We start from the raw sequence: 26,773 nt of genomic DNA, 5'->3' as shown, positions 1-26,773 counted from the left end.
TTATTGCGTTCGTTGTCTTTGTAATGATAGTTGAACAGATTTTTTAACGTTGAACCCATCTTGTAGAATTTCTTGGGTCTCCTCGAGTTCCAAACCTGATAGCTCGGGATAGATAAAGGCGATCAAAACAACAGATAGTACACCAATGATGGAAAATATTAGGAATGTTCCAGACGGAGTAACCAGCTTCATTGCAGTCAGAAATGACGAGCTTACTATTAAGCAGGATGTCCAATTCGTCGCCGTAGATATTGAAATACCTGTGCCTCTGACATCTTGAGAAAATAGTTCCGATTGTTGCCATGGAATGTTACCGATCCCTAATGCGTAAGATGCTACAACAGATATGAACGCCAATATGAGGAAGTGACCCCATACATTTTCAGTTCCTGGAGCTATAATTGGTTGTCCATCTGGATCAAAAGCTACTGAGATATAGTGAAAGCAGACAGAACATAAGAACAGCGACAGTGACATTATGGGCAATGTCCATAGAAGGATTCTTCTTCTTCCAACTCTATCAATGACGAAAAGCGCTATCACTGTGAAAATGAAGTTAGTTCCAGCAATCACCATTGATACTAGATTAGAATTTTTAAAGCCTACCATTTGAAATATTGTACTTGCAAAATACATTAACGCATTTAAGCCTGTTAACTGTTGGATGGCCTGCAAGGAGCATGCAATGATCAGAGCTCTAAGATTGCTTGCCTTGCGGTGAATTCTGATGTAGTTGACCCAAATGCTCCTCCATGGGGACAAACCAAGAGTAGACTGTTTATTCTGTTGATTTATTTGCAATATCTTGTCTTCAATAGCTGTATCTGATATGCCAGGATTTATCCTTCTCAAAACTTGAAATGCTTTATCATGGTACCCTTTCATAAGGTAAAACCTTGGTGTATCAGGCAAGTAGATGAAAAACAGTGTCTGAATTAGAGCGGGGATACACCCGATTGCAATCAGTATTCTCCAGTTTCTTAGTAAAGCACCCATCAGATACGCTACTAGCTGTCCGCCAGTGATGGCCAGACAATTGATCACCACCAGTCGCCCTCTAAACTGAGGAGGAGCCAATTCACTGATGAATAATGGGGCCACTAAAGACCCCACTCCAACCCCAATTCCCATGATGAATCTACCCCAGATCATCGAATCGACAACCTGTGAAAACACCTGAGTACCTCCTCCTACTATGAAAAGCAGATTCGACAGCAAAATAACCCTTTTACGACCCCACAGGTCAGCCAATAATCCTCCAGTGAGAGCTCCCAACAAAGCTCCCAGTGATGTGGCTGATGTAATGACCTCTTTATCACGTAGCGTCAGCAGGGAGCCTCCAAGATCTTTACCGATCGACACCAATGCAGCGGAAACGTACCCGGTGTCATAACCGAACATGAATCCGCTTATAGATGCAGTACTTGTCAGGAGAAGTATCAATGGAGACGGAAAGTTCTCCAAGTACTCAAAGCTTCGCTTCTTAACATTGACTTCTTCTGGTAGCTGGGAGCTTGTGGTGTCCTCCAAGAACGGTACTGTTGATTCTTCATCCATTATGTGGGAAGATCTTGAGATTATGGGAGATTCCTGTCTTTCGATAGTAATGCGGAGAAGACTAAAAGGGCGTGAGATGTCACTTCTAATTTTATAATTTTGAAATTATTGAATGAATATTATGCATAATTATACTTCCCAATCTATATATTAAATATGCCAGCATAGATGATAAAAAATGGCAGTAGTCACACAGCTTTGGCAGGCGTTCGACCAAGAGACGCCCGTTAAACTTGATCTACCACCTTATGCACAATCTTGTCGGGGTCCTCTAATTGCTTATTTCTCCTTTGCTTGGCCAACTTCAAAGATGCCTTGATGTTGAATCCACCAGTCAGTATCTCTTGGGTCTCTTCCAATTTCAGACCAGACAACTCAGGGTAGCAAAAGAACACAAAGATTAAGGAAACGAAAGACAATCCGGCAAAGAAAGAAAACGTTCCAGTTGGTGTAATATTCTCCAGCATGGTTAGGAAAGTGGAAGCAATTACCAGAGATCCAGACCAGTTAACAGCGGTACAGTAAGCAGAACCAACACCTCTGACAGATTGAGGGAACAATTCAGATTGTTGCCAAGGAACGTTTCCAATACCAAGAGCGTAACTTGCAACGTATAGGATCATACCGACGATGATAGCTACACCAGTACCACTGATACCATTAGTCTCGACAATGGCGTTGTGGCCACTGAAGTGGATGTCCAGGAAATGAAATGCGACAGCACACATAACCAAAGAAAGAATCATTCCTGTAACACCTATCAGAAGGATTCTTCTTCTTCCGACTCTGTCAATGACAAAAAATGCGATTGATGTAAAAATGAAGTTTGTACCTGCGACAATCAGGGAAACAGCGGTAGAATTTTTGAATCCAATTGTTTCGAAAACAGTAGCTGAAAAGTACATTAAAGAATTGAAGCCTGTGAATTGTTGAATACCTTGCAAACCACATCCAATAACCAAAGCTCTGAAGTTGGAAGGAACCCTGTGAATTTCCTTGATGGCATTCCAGGTCTTCTGGAATGGGTTTGATCCTGGGATGATGGCGTTTGCGCTTTGAATTTCTAATATTTTGGTTTGGATCAACTCTTCATCAGATTCGTTATGAGTTTTGCCGATGACTTTGGCGGCTTTCTCTAACTTGTTGGTCATAATGAGGAATCTTGGTGTTTCAGGAAGGAAGAAGAAAACGAACAGTTGAATAACAGGTGGAATGATAGACAGTCCAACCAGAATTCTCCAGCCATTGTGAACATGAGTAAGTCCAGCTCCAATAGCATAAGCAACCAACTGACCTCCGGTAATGGCGATGACGTTAATAATAACCAAACGGCCTCTGAAACGAGAAGGAGCCATTTCACCGATGTATAATGGAGCAATCAACGAACCGATACCCACACCAAAACCCATCACAAAACGACCACCAATCATGGTCCAAACGGTATTGGCAGCACATTGAATGACAGAACCAACGACAAACAGCAAATTTGATCCCATGATGACGGGTTTTCTTCCGATAATATCGGCCAACAAACCAGCAGATATGGCTGACAACAAAGCTCCCAACGAGGTTGCAGAGGTGATCAGTTCCTTCTCTCCATAAGTAAGAACCTTATTGTCCAAATCCGTACCAATGGACACCAGGGCTGACGAGATGTAACCTGTGTCAAAACCAAACATGAATCCAGAAAACGATGCCATCACGGTTAAGATAATGATAGTAATAGTGGGCTTGTGATTGTCGAAAGACATCATCATCGACGTGTCGTCCTCATCCTCTACAGGTTTTATCTTGTGGACGTACTGGTCTTCTCCGTTGGAGGTTTCCGAGTCCGAATAGTTGACTTGTAGAACCTTTCCGCTTTCTTTGCTCATGCTGGTAGTTTTTAGTAAACTAGTAAGAAAACAAATATGGGAAACTTGAGGTATAAGTAATTTTTCCGGAATTGGTATTTGGTCGGAAATTCTGCCGAGAGAGGGCCAGCGAACGACGGAGAAATTTCTATGGTTGCCCAATAAGGCAACCTCCTAGGACATGTTCCGAGAAGGGAGGTGGTATTCGCGTGACTGGTGACTGGTGACTGGGGGGTGTAAGGGTTGGTGGGGGAGGTTAATAAACTGTGTTTACTAATTTTCAGGGATGCCATGGCAACTGTTGAGACCCACAAGGGGTACAGCTCATGACTTTGTGGGACATTATCGGGTATCAGATAAAGTCATGAAACGCTGTTCAAAAGATTGACGAGTGCTAAATTGACGAAAATTTATGGGTTGCCAGAATATTGAGTGGAAAGAGAAAACAAAACTGACTTCAGAACTTTGTTCGGCTGACAGTACAGCGCACGGCTGAACGGGGCCTATCCACTCAAACACGCTTAAACTCTTCTCTCAGAAAACGCCCACTCCTATAAAATCCACCACGTATAATACAGCTACGGAAGACCTGTAAATCGTAATCCACCGAATAAAATCCTCTTTGGCACTTGAAAGGTCTGACAGATCGTTGACCCGTTATCATACCTAGCCGCACGTTTATTTAATCAACATTCTCGCACTTACACCCTATCACCACATTTGCACAGGTCATGGTTCTTCTGAAGAGGCTCCTATCGAAAACTCCCTTCATAACCCAGCAACCAGCCCCCACCATGGCATTCAAAACTACAATTGAGCACTTCCCACATCCATTCTTTGACGGCTTCTCAGCAGAAGCAAACGTCTGTTTTCCGCGTGTTGTAGACGATCTGATAGTGCAGAAATTGAGCTATACGATCAGATCGAAACCTGACTGGACTACCAAATACAAGAACGAGGAGATCAAGAAGAAGTGGATTGCCGAGATGGAAGGTCAATTGAAATTAGAACCAGACATTTTGCCACTTCATCCCGCTGAAACCATCTGGAAGTTTGTCTTTGAAGAACTAGCATGGTATGAAAAGTACGCAGAAGAGACAGGGTTCACTGCAGGTCCCAACGAAAATGTGCTGTTTTCAGACAGCGCCCTTGACGACGATTTCAGAAAATCTTTGAAGAAGCTGGTGTATGAAAAACTAGAGGATGTGCCAGAGGATTCCAAGGATTGGCATCCTGGAAGTAATAACCAAGTGCTGGACTTGGTTCATCCCTCATTGTATCCTTTGCAGTACGGAAAGACGCTGGTGGTGACTGAAAAGGGCTATGAAGTCTCCAAGGTGATAGTTCCCAAGACAATTCCTAAATACACTCACTACTACGGGAAAGACTTTTTATCGGAAAACTATCAGTGGCTCCCATCCATCTTTCACGTTTCAAAGAAGAATGGTGAGTACGATGTGAACATTCAATCGTACATCAACAATCTTGATCCAGTGAAGTACGGCAGTCTATACCCTTTGATTTCCTCGGTATTTGCCAAAGCTATCCCTGGTTTGAACTTGCTATTGACTCACTTGAGTAACTTGGAAAGACTGAGAGTCGAGTACCCCAGATTTGATTACATGCAATACTCTTTGGTGTATGATCAAGACTTCAACAACAAATTGCAAGCGCTAGAAGCAACTAGTGACTATGACTGGGAGGAGTATGAACGAATTTTTGAGCAAAGGGAGGATCACGTAGACAAATCCAGATTCCCTCTTGAGTTCAAAACACCTGTTTTCGAAAAGAAGGTGGATCTGGCAGATTTCGGTGATCTAAAAGTAATTACCAAGTTAGCTAACATACATTTAACTCCAGAAAAACCCACATATCCTGGTGGCTCGTGGCACGTTGAGGGTACCGTCAATGAAGATATTGTTGCGACGGTATTGTACTATTATGACTCCGAAAACATTGGAGAGTCCAAGCTTAGTTTCCGTAATGCCACTATTGAACCAAAATACGAGCAGAGCGACGATGTCACGGTTAGGAAAATTTTTGGACTTCATGATGAGGACAGGTTGACGAGATTTTTGGGATCTGTTGATTGTATTGAAAACAGACTTTTGATATTCCCAAACGTTTACCAACATCATGTTGAACCATTTGAACTGGTTGACAAAACGAAGTCGGGACATAGGAAGATTCTTTGTTTCTTTTTGGTGGATCCAAATAATAGGCATACTTTTGCAACTGACAAGGTGCCACCCCAACAAGAGAATCTGTTGGGAGATAAGATCACTTCTTTCTTGGGCAAGGAGACTTCTAGCAAACTTCCAACGGAGATTTTGGACTTGATCGCCAATAAAGTTCAATATACCTTAAGTTTGGACGAAGCAAAGAAAGTCAGGGAAAAGTTGATGGAAGAGAGAACTCCTGAGGAGGAAGATGAGTATGGTGGATCCAATGTTTACACATCGCTGTTCTCTTTGTGTGAACACTAGAGAACGTGAGACGTACACTTAGATTCTCAGATAATGAATATCCGTAGAGCTCTGGGGTTGTGAGGGTTTTCCCATTGAACATGCTGTGGGCTTAATGGGATACTCCCACTTTATATTTCAGTTTCCATATGTAGGTTAAAAGTTGATCAATCTCCTTCTTCCTGTTGAGAGGATTCTAGTTGGATGCCGTAGACAAATCAATGATTATTCGTATATGGTGATTATGCCCACCCCACCTAATAATAAACTGTTTTCTTATGAATATATATATACTTATAAATACGTTATGCGTGGGGGTTCTTGATCCAGGTTTGACAGCTGCCACGGTACGAGATGCAGCGCAGACTAACGGCCGCATACTTTGCGGCGTAGTCTAAGTTCTTCACCTACAGTTCCATGATCCAAGTCTTTCGCCTTAAATTGACCCCCTTTGTCTACCAAGAAGATTCTTAAGAGAAGTAAGTGATAAATTCTGCCACTGCAACGAAATCATTTCACCGACCATGACTACTGTTAAGACTTGGTCTGAAAAATTAATCAATTTCGTATTAAGTACACTGTCTGTCCTTCGAAAATCAAAACAAAAAACCATAGATGAGCAAGAATGGCGACTACTCTTATCTACCAACTGGTGCCATCTTTGTTACACGTTTCCCATTTCTCCACTGATCAAGTATCCACACATCTGAGCTGTGAGAGAAGCGCACAAATTAATCCTCACTCCTACTCCAAGATCCAACCACCACTTTGGTTCTGACACTCTCCGCCTATTCCCTGGAGTACTAGAAGGATACAGTCGATGCGTTCTTTCTTCGTTCTCACGTACAGATTGTCCAGAAGAACATTTATCTCCGCACCAGGCAATTGTAATCAAAGGCTCTTCATGTCCTCATTAAGCCATATTTCACCCAAATTGAGGGATATCATTGGTTCTCGTTTGCCCAAGGTGTTTCCTGAGGTGGATGCCTCTACAAACTCCAATTATCGTCATTTTGAGGTCAAGGCAACTGACTTGTACTTGGATGTCAACTTTGAAAAGAGCACCGTTACTGGTGAGGTCAAGTATCAGCTACACGTTAAGGATGACGCTGAGAGCATAATCCTGGATACTTCTTTTTTAAACGTGAAGCAGGTAACTATCGACAACAAAGAGGTTGAATTTGAAATTGAGCCCAGGAAGGAACCTTTGGGATCCCCCCTGGTAATTAAACAAGCAGTCAAGAAGGCTCAGCAACTGCTGCTGACCTCCAAATTTGAGACCACTGACAAATGCACGGCTTTACAATGGTGCGACCCAGAGCAAACTGATGGCGGTGATCACCCATACTTGTATTCTCAAGGAGAGCCAATTCACATTCGTTCGTTGTTCCCTTGTTTTGACACCCCGTCAATAAAGTCACCTTTTACATTCAGGGTCAAATCTCCTCTATACACTCTACTGTCTGGAAAGACTTACAAGCAAGAGGGAGATGTTTATTACGCCAAGCAACCCATTCCAATTCCTGTGTACCTTGTATCAATTGCATCAGGAAACTTGGTTGGAGCTGATGTTGGCCCCCGTTCCAAAGTCTACGCTGAGCCTATTGCAATAGATGCTTGCCAGAAGGAGCTCAAAGATGATATCGAAGACTTTATTCAAACAGCTGAAGGCTTAGTCTTTAAGTACGAGTGGGCTAAGTATGATCTTTTGGTGTTAATCAAATCCATGCCCTTTGGTGGTATGGAGAATTGCGAAATCTCTCACATCAATCCTACTTGTATCACTGGTGATAAACAGAATATTGATGTTATTGCTCATGAACTGGCACACTCTTGGTCTGGAAACTTAGTAACAAACTGCTCATGGGACCATTTCTGGTTGAACGAGGGATGGACTGTTTACTTGGAGAGACGTATCGTTGGTGTTTTGCACGGAGAACCAAGCAGGCATTTTAGTGCTATTATTGGATGGTCTGATCTAGAATACTCAATCAAGTCCATGGGTCAGACTGCTCAACGATACTCCACATTGATACAAGATCTGAAAGACGGTTCTGATCCAGATGATGCATTTTCAACAGTTCCCTACGAAAAAGGGTTTAACTTGTTGTTCCATCTTGAGCAAGTGTTAGGGGGGACTTCAGTATTCGACCCCTTCATTCCATATTACTTCAGCAAATACAAGTACAAATCACTTGACTCGTATCAGTTCTTGGATACCCTTTATGAGTTTTTCTCAGATAAACATGAAATTTTAGACAAAGTTGACTGGGAAACTTGGTTGTACAAGTTTGGATTACCACCAAAGCCAAAGTTTGATACCTCGCTAGTTGATGAATGCTATGATTTAGCTGCCAAATGGGTTGATGTCACCAAGAAGGATAGCAAAGATCTTTTGAAGAAAACTTTCAGCTCAGATGATATTTCTAATTTCACGGGTAACCAAACTAACGTCTTCCTTGATACTTTAGTATCTTATCAAGGAGTGGAAGGTTTCCTGTGGAATTCCAAAGAAGGGGAACAAGCTTTGACGTTTATGAGAGAGAGCTATAGCGTTTATGACGACTCCAAGAATGCAGAAGTCATTTTCCGCTGGTACAGACTACAATTAACAGGGAGAAGCAAGCAGTACTACCAGCGTCTGGCCGATTGGCTGGGAACAATCGGACGAATGAAATTTGTTCGACCATCTTATCGAATGCTCAACGATGTGGACCCTCAACTGGCCAAGGACACATTCTTGAAGTTTGAGCCAATCTACCATCCGATCTGTCGATCAATGATCCGCAAGGACTTACACTTGTAGAGAAAAAAGGTATGTGGGGTATACGTAAGTACGTTAAGTATGCCAAAAACATCACAATAGACAATACGCCCTACAACAGAACGTCAAGTTGTACGCGAGCACCGTTAAATCACACGTAACATCCAACACCTTTCTTTGGTAGGGCATAGCCCCAGGTGGCACCACGTGCATAAACCATTTTACACCCCAACACCCACCAATCCTCGCCCTCTGGCATTTGCTCAAATTTTTTAACCAGCTTCTGATTACATAGGTAACCAGTTCAATTCATAGGTAAGTCAACGCCGAACAACAAGGGAAATCACCCATCCGCTCACATCAGTCCAGTTGAAGACTAACATTAAAAGACAAAAATGCAGATTTTCGTCAAGACCTTAACCGGTAAGACTATTACCTTGGAAGTCGAGTCCTCCGACACCATCGACAATGTCAAGTCCAAGATTCAAGACAAGGAAGGAATTCCTCCTGACCAACAACGTTTGATTTTTGCTGGTAAGCAACTGGAAGACGGTAGAACTCTGTCTGACTACAACATCCAGAAGGAGTCTACTTTGCACCTGGTTCTGAGATTGAGAGGTGGTATCATTGAGCCATCCTTGAAGGTTTTAGCTTCTAAGTACAACTGTGATAAGTCTGTTTGCCGTAAGTGCTACGCCAGATTGCCACCAAGAGCCACCAACTGTCGTAAGAGAAAGTGTGGTCACTCCAACCAACTGAGACCAAAGAAGAAGCTTAAATAGACGATTTTAGTTTACTGGTTTGGTGTATCTTATAATACAGTAATCATGATGGTTATTTGAACACGTTTGTAAATTGTAGATGAGCTGTGTTGTTTGCTGGGCGTGGTTATTTTGTACGAGATTTGTCTTTTCTCCTTCATCGAAATTTCATCCTTATGAGTTTTCTTGCCAGACGAGTGGGGAGTTCTGTAAGGTGGTACAGTCGTTACCTTCAGACAACGTATAATCCGGCGAGTAAACTGTTGAAGCGACCAGAATTCGAACCCAGATCACTTTTTGTCATCGCCACTCCACAGCATATAGACAATTTGCTGACTGAGTTGGGAAGCATCAGTTCCGAGTATGAACAACTTCAGATAATTGCAGCATCCACAGACAGCATACCCTCCGGGGGTACCCATCGAGATGGTGTTTCACAAATGTGGCTGGATGAGTACATCACTGTCAATGATTCAGTTCGATTGGAAGAACGTGATGACAATTTAGAAGACAACACCGGCGAGGAAAGTAACGGTGTTATACCAGTAAGGGCCAACAGGCCCTGGAAGAAGATGCAAACCAGATTACAGGTTAACCTTCACAATAGTGACAATGGCATTTCAACTATCACTACGAGTCTCGCCAACAGTGCGTTTTACTTCAGAGACTTGTGTTTTATGTTCTATACCAGAAGCCATGGCGCAGATCAGCTAATCAATGCCAACCACAACTTGGCAGAATTGACACTGACTCTACCGAAGCAAATAAGGCCAACGGGCTTTAGATCGTGGAACAAGCTAGAACAATTGAGTTTTGATGAGGATCTGGCCGTTACTGAACATAACCATAACTTGATAAAACGAATCAACGGGCAATCTGCTGCTGGATATTTGGAGAATTGCAAGAGAATAATGAACCTGGGGTCCAAAGATACCAAAATATTCATCGAATTAAGCAATTCATCCGTCCAATCTGAACCCCGACTCTATGAGGTTGTAGCAGGAGGAGGAGGGTGGGGAGAGAAAGGTAAAATGTTGGCTATCAGCGCTGGTTGTGAGATCAATACCGGAGATTCGGTGAAATTTTTCATGCTGCATCCAGAAGAAAGATATAAAGGATTGGCTGTCCCATTGGATGTCCAGAATGCCTCCGGTCTGTTTGTGGAGACCACAGTTGAAGAGAAGGAGTATCGTGATGCCCAACACGAAGAAGAAAGGGTTATACAAAACCAGTTCGGGTTTGGAAGCGAGCTGGGGTACACAATCAATGGTCTCCAGTATAATGCCGGAGGGTCATTGACGTGGATTGAACTGGAATAAGAATACGAAGGGATTACAATGTAACATAAAGATCTATAAGCCCGTACCAGACGACTGTCGGACTACCTCCCGCCCACGTACTGCCCACCTCAGCCAAGCTAGGAGGCCGAGGCAGAGTACTTCGCGATCCTCTAATTGCCACGCCTACATGATTTTACCCATTATTTATTTTGTAACCTTCGACTGTAAACATAGATTGACAGCACAAGGTCAAGACTTACACATAATAGCCCAACATGTCAATGTCCCAATTTGCAAATTTTCAAGTAAGTCGTCTTCCCCCTCCTTTTTCATATTCTGCGAGCCGTTCACTAACCATGTAGTTTTCTCAACTCTCAGAGAACATGTCAGTTGACAGAGTCAGGCAGGAGGCCCAAAACATCTCCAACAAATTTGCCAACATGAAACCGCCACAAGAGTTTTTCGACTTTAGAAGGGTCTCCAAGCCAGCAAACTTTGGAGAGGTCCAGCAACGAGTTGCATATAATCTGGGATATTTTCAAGCTAATTACATCGCTATAGTGGCCCTCTTGAGCACATACTCTCTGCTGACAAACCTGCTTCTCCTATTTGTTATTGTGTTTACCATCGCTGGTGTCTACGGTATTGCTGCTTTACAAGGTCAAGAATTGGAGCTAGGATTCACAAGACTGAACACATCTCAGTTGTACACCGGACTGTTCATTGTTGCTGTGCCTCTAGGATTTCTAGCCAGTCCTATCTCTACATTGCTATGGTTGATCGGAGCCTCTTCGGTAACCGTTCTCTCACACGCTTCTCTCATGGAAAAGCCTATCGAAACCGTGTTTGAAGAAGCAGTCTAGCCAACTCCCATAGAAAACTGTGTACTATAAATACAACAAAATAGAAGCAATTGTCTTCCACAAAAAAGTAATGATGGGGATGATGAGGTCACATTAGGACATACACATTACATAACAACATCTGAAAACTTGAATATTGATTGAATAGAAGCTGGCTAACTTAGATACCCAACTTGGTTCTCTTCCAGTGTCTTCTCTTGGCGTTGTAACGGTTCTTGTTGTTGGTTCTCAGTCTAACCCATTGAGGCAAAGGACGGTTTTGTTTCTGAGCCTTACCCAGCTTCTGCTTAGTCTTGAATGTCTTTAAAGAAGGCATCTTTATGTGGTCTGGTAAGTTGAAAAAGAAGTTTTTTTCTCACAAGTGTAAGAGTAGAGGAAAAGAGGTAGTGTGCGCGACAATCGCAGTGGGAACACTGAAAAAAAAGTACGGTAGGTGCCAGCAAAAGGAGTCATGTGACATATGTTACGGCTAACCCCTGCTAACTTCTTCTGGTGTAGAGAGTTTTTTCAGCTCGTCTGCCAAAAACAGTCTGAAAAAAAATACACAGCTACTCTTACCATCACACCTATCGAATATGACCAGAACCTCTGTTCTTGCCGACGCTCTGAACGCTATCAACAACGCCGAGAAGACCGGTAAACGTCAGGTACTCATCAGACCTGCTTCCAAGGTTATCGTCAAGTTTTTGACCGTCATGCAAAATCACGGCTACATTGGAGAGTTTGAATTCATTGATGACCACAGATCCGGAAAGATTGTTATCCAGCTGAACGGTAGATTGAACAAGTGTGGTGTTATCTCCCCAAGATTCAACGTCAAGATTGGTGACATTGAGAGATGGACTGACAACCTGTTGCCAGCTAGACAATTTGGTTTCGTTATCTTGACCACCTCCGCCGGTATTATGGACCACGAGGAGGCCAGAAAGAAGCACGTTTCTGGTAAGATCTTGGGTTTCGTCTACTAGATGTGTGTACTTATACTAATATACTGATTATTCATCATTAATGGATTGTAGTTACAGGCTCTTTCGGTATATTGATAGTACCAGCACTCCGCCCAGGGAGTCCCATTGGGGTTCAATCCTCCAACACCTTGTCCCCTTTGAACCTCTCCCTTCTACCTCTCCCCCCTGTAGGCATTTTGGCTTTTCTCGCGAACGGGATCCTAATTGTGACTGCGTTCCTAATGAGGCAACTCTCAACCTCCGCCCAAGGCTCCTTTCCCCGACATAATTGGGAGGAGTCCCAATTACACCTCCGTCTCGCGACCAAACCTTCTCCTCCCTCTCTTTTTCAGTCGAAAAAAGTTTTACCTCTTCATCATACAAAACCATGGCTTCCAAGACTGAAAACGTTACTTTGGGCCCACAAGTCCGTGATGGCTCCCAGGTGTTTGGTGTTGCTAGAATCTTTGCTTCTTTCAACGACACCTTCGTCCATGTCACTGATCTCTCCGGTAAGGAAACTATTGCCAGAGTCACTGGTGGTATGAAGGTCAAGGCTGACAGAGACGAGTCTTCTCCATACGCCGCCATGTTGGCAGCTCAAGATGTTGCTGCTAAGTGCAAAGAGGTTGGAATCACCGCCGTTCACGTTAAGCTCAGAGCTACCGGTGGTACCTCAACCAAGACCCCAGGTCCAGGTGGACAGAGTGCTTTGAGAGCTCTGGCCAGATCTGGTTTGAGAATTGGTCGTATTGAGGATGTTACTCCAGTTCCATCTGACTCTACCAGAAGAAAGGGTGGTAGAAGAGGTAGACGTCGTTGAACGGATCTCTTTTTACTATATTCATATACTATATACACTAGTCGTGGGATTGAATTTAATTTCGGCGTGATAAATTGATTGTAGATATTTAATTGAAACAGACGCTGAGCTGTTTTATTTGCTGGTATTTTCCTACTCCTTTTTGTCGGTGGTTTGAGGTTGGTCCTTGGACTCGATTACGGTGCCATCCTTACTGGGTTCTTTCACCTCCTCTTCAGATTGCGCTGGAGTTTCGTCTTTGACCTCCTCGCTTGCATCAACCTTTGGTTCTTCTTTGACATGTTCGTTCGTATCTTCCCTCTTCTCCTCCACGGTGTCTTTAGTAACGTCATCCTTCACTTCATCTTCTTTCACCTCCTCGTATTCGTCTAGTTTGATATCGTCTTTGATTGGAGTGGAACGGCGTTGTGATTTACTCTGTTGTCTCTCTTCCTTTATCAGCTCATCTTGTTCCTTCAAGACATTCAGCTTCAACTTATTGTCCTGGTCGGCCAGCTCTAACTTAGCAACATTGTAAACCTCATCAGGAATCGAAGAAAGTACTGCCAACAGGGCATCGTAGTAATTGTCCAGGTCATCAGCGTGATCTCCATAAGTGAACGTGCTACTCAAAATCAAAAGTGTCGAAGGAATCTTCTGACGCAACCTCAAGTCCAGCCAAATCTTCAAATCATCCCTCAGTCTTGCAGGAGAAGCACCAACGGTTTTGATACCACGTGAAGCACAAGCACTCTGGAGCTCCTGAATTGACAGAGATTCAACTCCTTCGTAATCAATGGCTCGATCATCCTTGATGATTTGCAATAACTTATATCTGATCTGATAACGTAAAATCTCGTCAGTTCCAAACGGACGTAAATTCATGTAACGGGCCATTGCCATCAATTGTGGTCGGGAAAGATTGTCTAGCACTTGGTCATTCTTGAAACGACGGGCGATACGAATAATCTGTTCTGTCGATGGTCTTTCACCTGGTTCCTGGATACTTTTGAAAAATGATACGAAATCCTTTTTCTCATCTTCAGTCACCTGTTTGGGGAGATTAATACCACTTTCCTGGACTGTCTTACGGATGAACTTCGACGTCTTGTTTCTAGTATCCAACAAACTCTTACGCTTCTTATTTCTTTCAGCCTTAGATTCGTAAGTTGAAGGCAACAAATTAGGAAACAATTTCAACGCCACTGGAAGTAACAGTTCCGCAAATGGAATGAGTACGAAAACTGAAAAAGGGATTAAACGAAGCAAATCGGTGGTTGTTCTAGTCAACTGACTATGCTCTCTCCTCGACAGTTCATAACCACCGGCTAATTTGCAAAGTAGCTTGAAAGAGATCTTAATTTCATACCCCAAAAGCTTAGTTCCATCCCAATAATGATTAGCCTCATGCTTGACCTTTTCCCACAACGTGAGCTTCTTTTCGGTCTCTACAATAGCGGTTTCTGTTACGTGCTTAATATCCTTGCTCTGACCTGCCAATGAGGGATCTTTGGGCTTCTGAGCCTCAACATCTTTTATGGTCGAAACTGGAGGGTTGGGCTTCAGGCTTGTCTGAAATCTTAGACCTAATACGTGGACTGGTCGGATATTGGAACGCAGTAAACCTCTCCCTACCAGTACCGTTGTTCGGAACACAGGGCCTCTCAGTATTTTTACCATCTAACCTCTTAGTTGACGGTTGTTGGTGATTGGAATTTGAGTTGGGGTCGGTTAACCTGTGTTCTCACCCAAAATTTCGGTCATTCCTCCCGGAGCACGGGACCGACCCTCCAGCTGGAAGACAAAATTTTGAAATAATCCCTCGCGAGAACTGCCCAACTTCGCCTCACGATATTACGTGCATTACATAATCTTTCACTTATCTAAGTCCTGCAACTCCTGCCCCTGCGATCCTCCTACTATAAATAGAAGGCATTAGAAATCTCATCCACTTTGCGACCTTGTTTCTAGGGATTTTTTCTTCCAAAATTGCGTTTGTGATTTGAAACCAGTTTTCCACGTTGCTCTGAGTTACTCCCATAGGCTCATAGTCTGAAATGTCCCGTGCACCATCGCCCACTGGTTCCTACTTCAGTCACTCATCCAAACCATCTGGATCATCCTTCGCTGGGTCTAGACCAGCTTTGCATGGTAAGGAGTCGAACGAGTCCGTTTTTTCCTCAAATGATTCCTTGACAACAGACCCGCTACGTAATGGGTCGCAGAATTTGTCTCTGCCACCACCGTCGGACCCTTCGTCGCCATATCATATTGCATTGCCGTTGAATCCACATCCTGTTGAGCAGCTAGTGAACCGCTTTACCATATGGAAAAAATTGATCAAGGAACTGATCTTCTACTTCAAGGAGCTCAGCTCCTTGAAACAACACTACTATGAGCTCAACATTCACATGTTGAACAACATCAAGCTTCTCACAAAGCCTTCTGCAAAGAGCGTAGCCCCATTAGACCATAATGATGATCCCACAGGTGAACTTGCTGCTTTCACTGGAACCACAGAGGAAAAGTTCATGAAAACAGCGTTCCTTCCTCCCAGTGGATCATCCATCACCAGCGTTCGTAATACTTTGCATAACTATCATAGAGCTTTAGCTGAAAAAGAACTAGTTACCTACAATCAACTGACTTTAAAGGTCATTCCAAGATTGGAGAATTTCAAACGATCTTTGAACTCAAAGATAAAAGAGATTTTGACCTTGAAGAACGATTTCAAATTGCAAAAAATAAAATCTCAGGTGGCCATGACAGGTCAATTATTAAGTGACTACGTCAATGTCATCGAATTATTCAACCGGGGCTCAACCACAACTCCGTCTGGCCTTGACACCTCTGAGAAGTACAATTCAAAACTGACCAGCTCTGGTAAATATGATCCGTATGTTTTGAAATTGAGGTTTGATTTACAACTGCGGCAACAGCTCTTAGAAGAAAATATGGTGAGGGAGTCATTCCTTAGTATTCAAAAGGCTGGTCTTTTACTTGAGGAAGTGGTTTACAAGGAAGTGCAGAATGCTTTCGGAAAATTTGCCAATTTGATAGACGCAGAAGTCAACACTGTCAAGAAGAACTTAGTTGAGGATCTCAAAGAAGGATTCTTGAAGAACGTCCCCTCTTCTGATTGGGATTATTTTATTTTGAACGACAAGGCAAACTTTCTGAATATCTCATCCAAAGAGATATTGAACCCTTCTCCCGGTAGAAAACTTTCGAATATTGTCTATCCGTATCAAAAGAAGCTAGCTGCACGTTGTATTCGATCCGGCCATCTAGAAAAGAAAAATAAACTTTTGAAGAGCTATGCCAAAGGATACTACGTCCTGACTCTCAATTTTCTGCACGAGTTTAAGACTCCAGATAGAAAGAAAGAATACATGCCCCAGTCTTCACTTCCGTTGGATAGAGTAGTTTTAAAGGAATCAGATCGAGAATCTCGCAAGTTTGTTCTTCATGATACTAGTACCAAGACAAACCACATTTTCAAATGCGTAGATGCAGTTGACGCTGGAAAATGGTATACAGACTTGAAGGAATTGACCAAATACGCTTCATCGATAGAGAGAAACACTGTTATGGAGTTTCGTTATGCCAATTCTGTTGCGAAGCAGCCTGTTCAGGGCCATTCCAAGAACTCATCTGAGTCATCCATTTATCTTCCTGAAAGGACAACTTCTCCTTTGCCTGCTGAATTGAAAGATACTGAAGAACTTAGAAAGAACTCTTCATCCTTTGCTTTGCCTACTTTCAAAAATCTGAGCACTTCCAAGCTTGATGAAGTACTCTCAGCACCACTACATGAGAGTCCCAATAGTGATAGTTCTTCGACACCCAGCACCATCCATCAACCTGTTCCATCCATTTCAATAACTAGACACCAGTCAAAGAAGAAACCATCGAAGGTTCCAGTAAGGTCTGACACCCCTCCGATCAACACTCAACAGTTGCGTAATAATGGTTCTGTTAAAACAGGAGATATTCATAGCTCATTTGCGCTATCTGGCAACCACATCGCTGATCAGCGAGAAGTATCATCTTCAAGTCAATCGAATCTTGCAGAGACTAATTTAACTACTCCCGATGTTAAAGGATACGAATATAACTTAGATACCCCAGGTAAAACCCCTGATTTAGACTACTTCAGCTTCAAAGGACAGAATGCTAAGTCGATGGCCAACTCTTCAAGCGGTTTGAATACCCCAACTGAAAGTATTTCCGATTCTGCTAATAGTAGCACCAGCAAGTTCCATGGAACGCTGGAACTTCCAACGGCCAACTTTTCAGATGTTATAAGAAATAATGCTTCCATTCCAGCTACTCCCGGAGAGCTACCAAGCAGCTCCATCAAAGATATGATCAAACAATATGGTCTTGATGAACATCTCCAGGAATGAAATGAAGTCATATTTGATTACATAATTTGCTACTACTAATTTTAGTCTATGTGATTGTTGAAGTTTACGTCTAATTCTTACCCGTACTACCGAATCCTCCCTCTCCTCTCTCAGTGACATCCAACTCTTCTCTGGTAATAGCAACAATGTCGGCCAAAACAATCTTTTCCAAGACTAATTGAGCAATTCTATCGCCTGCCTCAATTTGGAAATCCTTATCACCGTGGTTGAACAAAAGCACTCTAACCTCACCTCTATAATCAGCATCAATGACACCAGCACCGGTCTGAATTCCATGCTTTACGGCCAATCCTGAGCGAGGAGCGACACGCCCGTAAGTTCCAATTGGGACGATAACTGTAAGATCAGTGGAAACCACAGCCTGGCCCTTGGCAGGAATGATAGTCTGCTCAGCACTATAAATGTCGTAACCAGCAGATAATGGAGACCCCCTAGTAGGAGTTTTAGCCTTGTCTGATCTTAGGAACACTTTCAATTGCTCTGATTGCTTGATGCGCTTGCTTTCTTGGTCAGTCATTCTTGTTGTATCGTGAAAGGAGAAAGACGCGTTTTCTAAAAGCTCTCCCTTTTAAAACGAAAAAGCGTGGAGCGATTACCTAATCAGAAAGTACCCAGCTAATGAAACGAATTCCCATGATAAGAACTATCTTGACAATTCTATAGGCTGACACTATGACCCAAATGAGCCAAAAGAGGAGAACGATAAGGTTTTCTAGTAGCTTGTAACCAATCTTTCTCAAATCAAAGCGGCTCTTGGTTGCCATGAGAGAAGTTGATTGATTTAACTTGTCTATCCTATCGTTGAGCTTTCTAATATCAAGTGTGACACTAGTGTTGATTTCTCCGATCATTCTGTCTGATAATGCCATCATTTGATCAAGTTTGTTGAAGTAATCGTTATCTACGAAGTTTCTGTATTCTATGGCCTTTTGGTAAATGGGATGAAACCTGTCATCGTATTCTTTCAATTCGACATTTTCCAGACGGCTGAAACTAGTGTTCAAGTTTACCGTTTTTTCCTGGAGTTGATCTGCCCTCGTTTGAATGAACTGGGTCAGGCTTGAAGCTTTGTGCGACATATGGACTTCACCAAGAACAATAAGGATGTCCATTTTTCGAAGTCGTTGGTAGCAAGTTTTCAAAATCTGTTCTTCTTGGTCATCTACCAGGGAAGTTCGTCTGGGTAAGGAATCCGAACTGAAATGCTGTTCCAGAGACACTGTGGAGTCTTTCTTTTCATCTACGTTGGTAAAGTGTCTTTCGATCATGGAAGTACTTGAGGAGGTCTGAAGATCTTCTTCTGAACCAACTTTTAGAGGTTCAAACTTCGTACGATTCCAACTATAGCTACCAAAGTCACTCCTAGGAGCCTCATCTCCTATACTTGCCTCTTCGATGACAACTTTAGGTAGCTCTGCATAATAGGGCTCTGGTTGATGGGTAGATTCTGAATCAAAACTTGGACTGGTGTCGGGATTAGTAGCGTTGGCGACGGCGACGTTTGGTTGCTGTTTCTTTTTGAAGAATCGTCCAGGCATTTTAGCCAGCCTTGAAGGCATATAAGAGGAAGCAGTGTCGCTAGCAGATTTTTCAAGTTCCGAAGTTTTTTTCTTCAGTTCATCATTGGTTCTGGTTGTTCTAATGGAGTCACCATCATCGTAGGAACCAGTGGTCAACATAGACACAGATCCATTTGTATGGACTTTGTCCAACGACAAATTAAAAGGGTCTGCTAAGTCATCGTCCAAATCTTCTTTGTAATCTTCAAATAACTTTTTGTATCGTTTATGATTTCTAAGATGAGGTCTTTTGTAATGAAGACGATGATGCAGACGACCATCGGGGAGCTCTGAGTGTTCAAACCAAAGCTCTCCCGATGGGTCTATCAGCAAATGCCAATTCTCTAGCTTCCAATTCATATCAATAATTAGTTCTTTCAACGGAATTTCCCACTTGAAATACCTCGTAGATTTGTTTCCAGACTTGTGCTTCTTTCCCTTTCTACTGAATGCTTGACTTGGAAGAGGTAATGCTTTGAATCCCAGGTCCTGAATCTTATAATGCTGCTTTCGCCTGATGGATCGGTTCCTTATCGTTTGAAGAGGGTTAAAAACACCATCAATACCTGGCAATTGAGATTTGTTGGGATTGTCTTCCAATGGCATGTGTATCTCTAGACTTCTTTCCAAATTCCAGTAAAAAAGGGAAAACATTAGCTTCACTCGTTTTGCCCTTTCAAGGATTTGGGGTGAAAAGCTTCTCAAGTTAATCTGTCCAGCAGTGTCTTGATTATATTCATAGGACTCTCTATTAATACCAAAGTTCAAACTTTTCGCCAGTTGGTTGAGGTCCTCTTTCGAATAGGCAGAATTAGACTCCATATCCAGCGAGTTCCTGCCACCTTCCTTAACACAGGTCATAGGGACCTTTTTGGGCATCGTTGATGCCGGTTCAATGTGACTATCCAAAAGAAGTGACTTTCTCAGTCCTAGAAAGAGAGACGTCAACTCAACAGTTCTGTCAAGTGATGGGGGAGCCAAGTCAGAAGCTTGATCCTCATTCTGCTTAAGAGGTATATCTGGGACTTCCTGGGAGTAGTTGCTGTATTTCTTAAGCATATTGGCTGGCCACTTGTGTGACAAAAGTGTGGGTCGATTGTGAGATGAGCCTGACGTTATCTATAGAACAAGCGAGGCAAGGCGCACACACCGTGGAACAATAGTCTGCCCTTTCCCCTTCGCGAGATAATGGTGTTTGGGTGGATAAATAGAAGGTCTATCAGGATGGCCCAGCTGCGCAAGGTAGCGTTTACCCCCGTTCAATATCACTGCACAAAGCCCCCACAGACCCAGCAAATGTCCCTCTATCTGGCCCTCATAGGGACGCGGGACAATCCACTGTATGAGATGGAAATAAAGATGGATCCAATTCGTGATTTTTGCCCATTCATCGTCCATTCGGCGCTGGATATCATAGAAGATCTTCAATGGAAAACCAACCAGTTGTACTTTAAGAACATTGATAACTACGATAATTACAGTATAAGCGGATATGTTACACCTGGAAACATCAAATTTATGATTCTGTACCAGAATTTGCGGTCAGACGAGGCAATCAGGCAGTTCTTTGGTGAATTGAATGATCTGTATGTCAAGACACTATTATCCCCATTCTACACAATTAATGAAGCAATTAGATCCAAAGCATTTGATCAGAAGGTCCGAATGCTTTCCAGAAAGTATTTCAATTTATAACGAAGAACGGATCATTAGTATGTTTGCTTCTGATGATTATACACTATATTATACACCTAATATACAAAGAATGATTTCTGATAATATTACAGGGTGGGGATGGAGAGTTTTTGTTGCATTTAGTGCGTTTGTAGTTGAGTCGGCTTCGAGCAATGCCTAAGGTTCCACGCCACGCCATGAACTGACGGAATCAACTCCGGTCTATTCTGGATATCGCTTTCAGTAGATCTTGTGGTAGTTCTTTCATCTCTTGCTTCTTGCTCAAAAGTGATGCAATTTCATTGGATTTGTTGTCAATGTATATCCTGGACGTCCTCTCTATAGAACGTAATTTATGAGTATAGTCGGCGAAGAGATCCAGTTTTTTCTCCAGCGGTATATCGATAGATTCGCCTATTTCTTCTACTTTCTTTTCCAATCTGGATACCGTTTCTTGTGTCTTGCTGCAAGTTTCATTATTGCTGACATCAACGGATGAAATATCTGGGCTTAAAGCTAACGTTCCTGTTAATTGCCTCAATTTTTCTTCCCAAACTTTCTCTTCCTCTTTTAATTGTTCTAAACTGTGTTGTAACAGAGCAAGGTTCTTTTTGTTGGTTTCATTCTGCTGGTTTGGGAGAAAAGTTGTAACGTCAAACTCATCCTCTTCGTCGCTATCAACTCGATTCCACCAACTGGTATTCAATTTTCCATCTATTAAATCTCTTATGAGTTCCTCTTTGATTACTTTGGCTATGTTCACAATCGTATTGTCTTTGTGGGTCTGTTTCTTTTTCAATAGACGCTTCCCTGTCCATATCAACAACTGGCGCATTCTGTGGGGTTCAGGAAGAGACTCGTCTAAATGCTTATGAAAATGCTTGATCTCTACATCATCATGCGGTGTCCCAGTGAAACCGTTTCCTATGGAAGACACCCTTTTACCTCTATTACTCAGTGAAGACCGTCGCTTCTGTTTGGGGTTTCTCTTAACAGGAGATTCATTCAATGGTAGTATCATGGACCTGCTGGCCTCCGTATATTCGACATCATCGTCGGAATCCTTCTTCAATCTTTTGAAAACAAACCCTTCGTCCTCTTCAAACCGCTGGGAATGCCTCGTATGTTCATTCAGCTCGTCTATGTTGTCCAGCAAAGGGTGAGAGTTTTGGAGCAACTGACTCAAGGAGGAATTGGCTTGCTTTGCCTTTTTCAAAATACTGGAAGCATTGGATGTCAGGTTTACTCTTCCGTTTGTTTTAGTGCCGCTGTCTGCCTTGGGTTTCTTTTTGGACCCCTTTCGTTTAGGCGGCATACTGTTTATACGTGATGTTTTGATTCTGTGAGGAAGAGTTGAGATATTATGTAAGCATACTTGGGGAAGATCTTATTCGCGCAAAGGGGATTTATATATACAATATGTTATGATGAGATCGGGCCCTTGGAGGGAGAGGATAAGGGATAAAAGTTGAGGGTGGGCTTGGCCTCTGGTGGTGTGGCTCCTGACGTTATGGGCTCTGAAGTGGACTCAGCACTTTCATGTGACACAAATGTAGCAGATCAAGAGGGTAACAGTCATTCTGTCTAGCAGAAATTCCATGGCCAGAAGGCAGATCAGAACCCATTAGACTAGCAACTAAAGATCGGATTCTTCCTCCTTCGGCTGCTTTGTTTCATCACTAACCAATTCCAATAACTGGTTCATTTTTTCCCGCAAGTGTTCGTTACTCAGATCTGAGTCTTCGTTGATTTTCGGAAGTTGGCCTAAAACCCAAGATTCTTTCAGAGTTCTTGTCATGGATAGCAGTTCTTCACTTAGTCTAATAATTGTGGATGCATTTGACTCAATTTGAAGAGTCTCTACTGACTGGGTTCCAATAGATTTATCGCTTGACGTCACGAGTTCTAAAATGCTCTGGTACTTTTGGACCATCAAAGTGACGTTTGAGTCAAGCTTATCTAGGGTGAAATGTTAGGTGGGCTTTTGAGTATTAGCGGAGCCAGAAATATCACTTACCCATCAATTGTTGGGATTTCTTTTGCATCTTAGGCTGAAGTTAATGGAACGTAGTGTGAGATTGGAAGGAGAGGAAGTTGAGTTGTGGTCAATTATAGTTATAACCTAACATTTATAATATTACCTAATAATATATAGATAAAATAATCATCAGGACATTACTCTTGATGGCTTCCCTGAAACTGGTAAACATCACCACCATCCTCTGAAATCAGCATCCAGATGTCTTCTCTATCCTTGTCACCTTGACTGGATGCTAAAGATCATGAAATGTGGCCTCTCTCGTTCTCTACGTCACCTCGTATGCTTCTCGCATCGGAGTCCTTGATGTCGGATGTTCCATCGATGAGCTTGATACTCCTCCTTTGTGGTTTATGCGTCATCTCATCCCATCCATTTTTTCCTCGTCCTTAAACTACAATGACAGTACAAGAGGTCGACCCGAAACGATCTAGAACGCCGCCTGTTTGGGACTACGGGCTGAATAAGCAGTCAACCAATAGCAGGCCTCCTTCTTCCCAAGGTTCAGGCCTTCTTTTAAGTGAGAAGTTCGGCCACAGCGTGGTTCCTCAGCCAGAAGTCCTTCAACAGGTACTCTACCCAACCAACGAAGAATTAAAGCAGAAGATTCTTACTTACCGTAACTATATCAACAGCTTGATCAAAACGGATTCAAATGATTCTGCCCAACCTAACATCTTGCCTGATACTGAGATAGTGGAGAATAAGCCACTATTAGTGATAACCGGTCCAGAGTACATAAAAGATGGTACCCAGGCAAAGAGATGCGCTCAGTGGATAGCCGCTTTAACGGGGAAGAGAAATTATAAGGTTGTAGGAGAAATGGACGGTGTTTTGGAAAAAGAGATAACTCCATTATTCAACCCCTTGACGTCTACAGATCGAAAAGACTTGCTAGTGACAATGAGAACCAATTTGAGCGAGTACGGAAACGGAGACAATGATCAGGCAATAATGTCCTATGAGATTCAGTATGGGATCCCGATATGTCGAGTCTTGCTAACCGAATTAGCCCAGTACTGTCCATTGGTAGGTGAACTCTCCGACACACTGACCCCTCAGTATGTGAGTGATCTCTACTGTATTGGACTTTTGAGTCACACTTACACAGAGTCGCAATTGCATAGAGAATTAGCATCTGGCGTCTCTTACCCCGTGGGCTTTCAAGTTTATGGAGATACTGAGAATGCGTTCAACCATAAATTACAAAGTAGCATTGACGCCATATATTCCACTTCACAAGAGCATCATTTTCTCTCTGTCACAAAGTTGGGGAGTGTAGCAGTTATTGGGACGACAGGGAACTCAGATACATTTCTTATTTTAAAATTGAACGGCGACCAGCAAGACTCATACCTTGAAGATATTGCTCCTCTTGTGCAACTGCTTCAAAAACACATTGTAGAAAAGTTTGTCAAGATTGGGAGACCTGATATCAAAATAATGCTGGACATCGGATCAATTGATAACGAAGGCACTTACAAATACAAGGAGCTGCTGTTATCTCAAATACTGGCCAACTCGGAGGTTTCAAGGTATATTCTTGGGGTAATTATTGACTCCGGGGACTCTTATCTGCCAGAGTCGCTAGATCTGGAAGAAGAATCACAATCAATCAGCGGTCCACCACAACGGTTTGATCACAGAGAGTTAAGACAAAGTCTTTTCAAAAACGTGGGGAAAACCCATGAAAAATTAGATAAGTTCTTCTTCGCAAACAGATTGCTACAGAGGCTAGTTGAATTGAGCCAAAAAGGAGAGGTAAAAATAAGTAATTCATTGAAACTCATTACATAAGACGTATACAAACTATTCGGCTTATTTGGAAGTGTCCACAACGTATCTACCGATGATGGCACCAGCCTCCATCTGTTCGTAGACCTTAGCAAGTTCAGACAGACCGATAATCTTGATAGGAGCCTTGACCAAACCTCTGGTGAACAAGTCGATGGCCTCGGCACTGTCCTCTCTGTTTCCAACGTAAGATCCCTTGATCTCGATGGACTTCAGAACGTGCCAGAAAACGTCAGAGTTGACAACGGCACCAGATGGCAGACCAACCAAAACAACCTTACCCAAAGTTCTAACGTATTGGACAGATTGGTTGATAGCATGTGGGGAAACGGAGACGTTAATAACACCGTGTGGACCACCGTTGGTGAGCTTTTGGACTTCAGCAACGACGTCCTTAGTCTTAGTGAAGTCGACGAAGACCTCAGCACCCAAGGACTTGACAAATTCACCCTTGTCGGCACCACCATCAATACCCAAAACTCTCAAACCCAGAGCCTTGGCGTATTGAACGGCAAGAGAACCCAGTCCTCCACCAGCACCAGAAATGGCAACCCATTGGCCAATACGCAAGTCAGCGGTCTTAAGAGCCTTGTAAACGGTGATACCAGCACACAGAATTGGGGCAACTTCAGCCAAGTCAGCCTCCTTTGGAATTCTGGCGGCTTGGGTGGCATCAGCAGTAGCATACTGCTGGAAAGATCCGTCGTGGGTGAAACCAGACAGGTCAGCCTTGGCACAACTGGATTCAGCACCTTGGATACAGTACTCACAGTTCAAACAAGAACCGTTCAACCATTTGATACCAGCGTAGTCACCGATCTCCCATCCAGTGACGTTCTCACCGTAAGCGACAACGACACCAGCACCTTCGTGACCACCAACCAAAGGAAGCTTGTTGTCCAATGGCCAGTCACCCTTCCAGGCGTGCAAATCAGTGTGACAGACACCGGAGTACTTAACGTTGATCAAAAGTTCGTTTGACTTTGGCTTTGGGACTGGAATGTCCTTGTACTCTAGGGGACCGCCGTTGGTCTCGAAGATAACAGCCTTTTGTGTAGTTGGGATAGTTGGAGACATTTTCGTAAAGTAAATAAGATAAAAGCTAGTAGCTGATGGAAGAAGGAAAAAAGAATTTGGGAGCAGGACAGGGGTATTTATAGTGAGGTGAATTGTGAATATTAGAGATTGGGGAGGGGTGGACCAATTGTTGGTGTGATCATTGGGGGTGCGCTATATTCGCACCAGATGCGGGTTGACGTCTACAATAGGCAGGGTGAAAGGAATTGGGCACGAATTCGCACCCCGGAGAGCGCTCACCCCCGTTTTCAAACAGCGGGGGGAGCACAAAATGTTGAAAACTACACAGATCTTTTCGGACACCGGTCGCTTTATGTAGTCGACATGCAGATTCTCCCAAATGGAAAACGAGATTGGACAATTTGTGGAGTTGGAAAGGGGGGTGGGAATCAACGAAATTAGCAGATTCATGGGCAATTGGCAGGACTGGGCAGAAGGGGTGAGAATTGCAATCGAATGGAACAGGCACTCCCGTTGCGAAATCAAAAAAGTCTCGCTATCTGAACTGATTTTTTTTAAGCAGCAACTTACGGTCAATACATCTCCGATGGAGGAATTTTTCACCCCTCGCTAACTAGATGGGCCCCTTCTAAGAAATTTGGGTTTAAGGTTGGGCAGTCAGTCAGTGCACCAATGCTAACTGCCATTTGTCCAAAGAGGGGTGCAAGGATGAGGGACCGTTGAGAATAAGATTTGGGGTGTTAATCGGTGATACTGATTTGTCAAAGAGTGGGGAGGACTGCTGGGCATTGTTCACCCCCCTAGTTGTTAGAGTTCGATAGCCGGCCGAATCACCCCCCTCTTCTTACATAATCATTGTCACTATGTGGGGTCTCTACAGTCTCACCCTGCGATCCGGGACGACGCCGCGAAATTAGGGGGCAAGTCTCCTCCGGGCATGCAATATTG

General features: G+C 43.1%; 19 protein-coding genes across 19 annotated transcripts; 10 read left to right on the top strand and 9 right to left on the bottom strand.

Moving 5' to 3' along the window:
• PAS_chr2-1_0851 (uncharacterized protein) lies at window positions 1-1,557 on the bottom strand (the record flags this gene model as incomplete). The annotated part of the gene is made up of 1 exon (XM_002491355.1): window positions 1-1,557. The coding sequence occupies one exon, from the start codon at window positions 1,555-1,557 to the stop codon at window positions 1-3; it is 1,557 nt and encodes a 518-aa protein (XP_002491400.1).
• A 227-nt stretch (window positions 1,558-1,784) lies between these two features.
• PAS_chr2-1_0489 (Myo-inositol transporter with strong similarity to the major myo-inositol transporter Itr1p) lies at window positions 1,785-3,431 on the bottom strand (the record flags this gene model as incomplete). The annotated part of the gene is made up of 1 exon (XM_002491354.1): window positions 1,785-3,431. The coding sequence occupies one exon, from the start codon at window positions 3,429-3,431 to the stop codon at window positions 1,785-1,787; it is 1,647 nt and encodes a 548-aa protein (XP_002491399.1).
• A 710-nt stretch (window positions 3,432-4,141) lies between these two features.
• On the top strand, window positions 4,142-5,896 carry PAS_chr2-1_0488 (Hypothetical protein; the record flags this gene model as incomplete). Its single annotated transcript, XM_002491353.1, has 1 exon — window positions 4,142-5,896. The coding sequence occupies one exon, from the start codon at window positions 4,142-4,144 to the stop codon at window positions 5,894-5,896; it is 1,755 nt and encodes a 584-aa protein (XP_002491398.1).
• A 799-nt stretch (window positions 5,897-6,695) lies between these two features.
• PAS_chr2-1_0487 (Leucyl aminopeptidase (leukotriene A4 hydrolase) with epoxide hydrolase activity) lies at window positions 6,696-8,681 on the top strand (the record flags this gene model as incomplete). Its single annotated transcript, XM_002491352.1, has 1 exon — window positions 6,696-8,681. The coding sequence occupies one exon, from the start codon at window positions 6,696-6,698 to the stop codon at window positions 8,679-8,681; it is 1,986 nt and encodes a 661-aa protein (XP_002491397.1).
• Window positions 8,682-9,034: 353 nt separating this feature from the next.
• Window positions 9,035-9,421, top strand: PAS_chr2-1_0486 (ubiquitin-60S ribosomal protein L40 fusion protein; the record flags this gene model as incomplete). The annotated part of the gene is made up of 1 exon (XM_002491351.1): window positions 9,035-9,421. The coding sequence occupies one exon, from the start codon at window positions 9,035-9,037 to the stop codon at window positions 9,419-9,421; it is 387 nt and encodes a 128-aa protein (XP_002491396.1).
• Window positions 9,422-9,576: 155 nt separating this feature from the next.
• Window positions 9,577-10,719, top strand: PAS_chr2-1_0485 (Hypothetical protein; the record flags this gene model as incomplete). The annotated part of the gene is made up of 1 exon (XM_002491350.1): window positions 9,577-10,719. One exon carries the CDS (start codon window positions 9,577-9,579, stop codon window positions 10,717-10,719), a length of 1,143 nt encoding a protein of 380 aa, XP_002491395.1.
• A 236-nt stretch (window positions 10,720-10,955) lies between these two features.
• On the top strand, window positions 10,956-11,543 carry PAS_chr2-1_0484 (uncharacterized protein; the record flags this gene model as incomplete). Its single annotated transcript, XM_002491349.1, has 2 exons — window positions 10,956-10,985; window positions 11,043-11,543. 2 exons carry the CDS (start codon window positions 10,956-10,958, stop codon window positions 11,541-11,543), a joined length of 531 nt encoding a protein of 176 aa, XP_002491394.1.
• Window positions 11,544-11,703: 160 nt separating this feature from the next.
• Window positions 11,704-11,859, bottom strand: PAS_chr2-1_0483 (60S ribosomal protein L39; the record flags this gene model as incomplete). The annotated part of the gene is made up of 1 exon (XM_002491348.1): window positions 11,704-11,859. One exon carries the CDS (start codon window positions 11,857-11,859, stop codon window positions 11,704-11,706), a length of 156 nt encoding a protein of 51 aa, XP_002491393.1.
• Window positions 11,860-12,118: 259 nt separating this feature from the next.
• PAS_chr2-1_0482 (40S ribosomal protein S22) lies at window positions 12,119-12,511 on the top strand (the record flags this gene model as incomplete). The annotated part of the gene is made up of 1 exon (XM_002491347.1): window positions 12,119-12,511. The coding sequence occupies one exon, from the start codon at window positions 12,119-12,121 to the stop codon at window positions 12,509-12,511; it is 393 nt and encodes a 130-aa protein (XP_002491392.1).
• A 367-nt stretch (window positions 12,512-12,878) lies between these two features.
• PAS_chr2-1_0481 (40S ribosomal protein S14) lies at window positions 12,879-13,313 on the top strand (the record flags this gene model as incomplete). The annotated part of the gene is made up of 1 exon (XM_002491346.1): window positions 12,879-13,313. One exon carries the CDS (start codon window positions 12,879-12,881, stop codon window positions 13,311-13,313), a length of 435 nt encoding a protein of 144 aa, XP_002491391.1.
• A 132-nt stretch (window positions 13,314-13,445) lies between these two features.
• Window positions 13,446-14,972, bottom strand: PAS_chr2-1_0480 (Mitochondrial inner membrane protein; the record flags this gene model as incomplete). Its single annotated transcript, XM_002491345.1, has 1 exon — window positions 13,446-14,972. One exon carries the CDS (start codon window positions 14,970-14,972, stop codon window positions 13,446-13,448), a length of 1,527 nt encoding a protein of 508 aa, XP_002491390.1.
• A 377-nt stretch (window positions 14,973-15,349) lies between these two features.
• PAS_chr2-1_0479 (Pleckstrin homology domain containing protein proposed to function as a glycerol channel activator) lies at window positions 15,350-17,701 on the top strand (the record flags this gene model as incomplete). The annotated part of the gene is made up of 1 exon (XM_002491344.1): window positions 15,350-17,701. The coding sequence occupies one exon, from the start codon at window positions 15,350-15,352 to the stop codon at window positions 17,699-17,701; it is 2,352 nt and encodes a 783-aa protein (XP_002491389.1).
• A 70-nt stretch (window positions 17,702-17,771) lies between these two features.
• Window positions 17,772-18,239, bottom strand: PAS_chr2-1_0478 (dUTPase, catalyzes hydrolysis of dUTP to dUMP and PPi; the record flags this gene model as incomplete). The annotated part of the gene is made up of 1 exon (XM_002491343.1): window positions 17,772-18,239. The coding sequence occupies one exon, from the start codon at window positions 18,237-18,239 to the stop codon at window positions 17,772-17,774; it is 468 nt and encodes a 155-aa protein (XP_002491388.1).
• A 79-nt stretch (window positions 18,240-18,318) lies between these two features.
• Window positions 18,319-20,340, bottom strand: PAS_chr2-1_0477 (uncharacterized protein; the record flags this gene model as incomplete). The annotated part of the gene is made up of 1 exon (XM_002491342.1): window positions 18,319-20,340. The coding sequence occupies one exon, from the start codon at window positions 20,338-20,340 to the stop codon at window positions 18,319-18,321; it is 2,022 nt and encodes a 673-aa protein (XP_002491387.1).
• Window positions 20,341-20,577: 237 nt separating this feature from the next.
• Window positions 20,578-20,976, top strand: PAS_chr2-1_0476 (One of 10 subunits of the transport protein particle (TRAPP) complex of the cis-Golgi which mediates; the record flags this gene model as incomplete). Its single annotated transcript, XM_002491341.1, has 1 exon — window positions 20,578-20,976. One exon carries the CDS (start codon window positions 20,578-20,580, stop codon window positions 20,974-20,976), a length of 399 nt encoding a protein of 132 aa, XP_002491386.1.
• A 190-nt stretch (window positions 20,977-21,166) lies between these two features.
• Window positions 21,167-22,270, bottom strand: PAS_chr2-1_0475 (Hypothetical protein; the record flags this gene model as incomplete). The annotated part of the gene is made up of 1 exon (XM_002491340.1): window positions 21,167-22,270. One exon carries the CDS (start codon window positions 22,268-22,270, stop codon window positions 21,167-21,169), a length of 1,104 nt encoding a protein of 367 aa, XP_002491385.1.
• A 321-nt stretch (window positions 22,271-22,591) lies between these two features.
• Window positions 22,592-23,000, bottom strand: PAS_chr2-1_0474 (Hypothetical protein; the record flags this gene model as incomplete). Its single annotated transcript, XM_002491339.1, has 2 exons — window positions 22,592-22,914; window positions 22,973-23,000. The coding sequence occupies 2 exons, from the start codon at window positions 22,998-23,000 to the stop codon at window positions 22,592-22,594; spliced, it is 351 nt and encodes a 116-aa protein (XP_002491384.1).
• Window positions 23,001-23,392: 392 nt separating this feature from the next.
• Window positions 23,393-24,790, top strand: PAS_chr2-1_0473 (3-deoxy-D-arabino-heptulosonate-7-phosphate (DAHP) synthase; the record flags this gene model as incomplete). The annotated part of the gene is made up of 1 exon (XM_002491338.1): window positions 23,393-24,790. The coding sequence occupies one exon, from the start codon at window positions 23,393-23,395 to the stop codon at window positions 24,788-24,790; it is 1,398 nt and encodes a 465-aa protein (XP_002491383.1).
• A 21-nt stretch (window positions 24,791-24,811) lies between these two features.
• On the bottom strand, window positions 24,812-25,864 carry PAS_chr2-1_0472 (Mitochondrial alcohol dehydrogenase isozyme III; the record flags this gene model as incomplete). Its single annotated transcript, XM_002491337.1, has 1 exon — window positions 24,812-25,864. One exon carries the CDS (start codon window positions 25,862-25,864, stop codon window positions 24,812-24,814), a length of 1,053 nt encoding a protein of 350 aa, XP_002491382.1.
• Window positions 25,865-26,773: the final 909 nt, after the last annotated feature.

This window comes from Komagataella phaffii, chromosome 2 (assembly GCF_000027005.1).
Source record: "Komagataella phaffii GS115 chromosome 2, complete sequence".
Taxonomy (NCBI): domain Eukaryota; kingdom Fungi; phylum Ascomycota; class Pichiomycetes; order Pichiales; family Pichiaceae; genus Komagataella; species Komagataella phaffii.
Note: the sequence above shows the minus strand (reverse complement) of the source record. Positions and strands in the feature narration are given on the sequence as shown.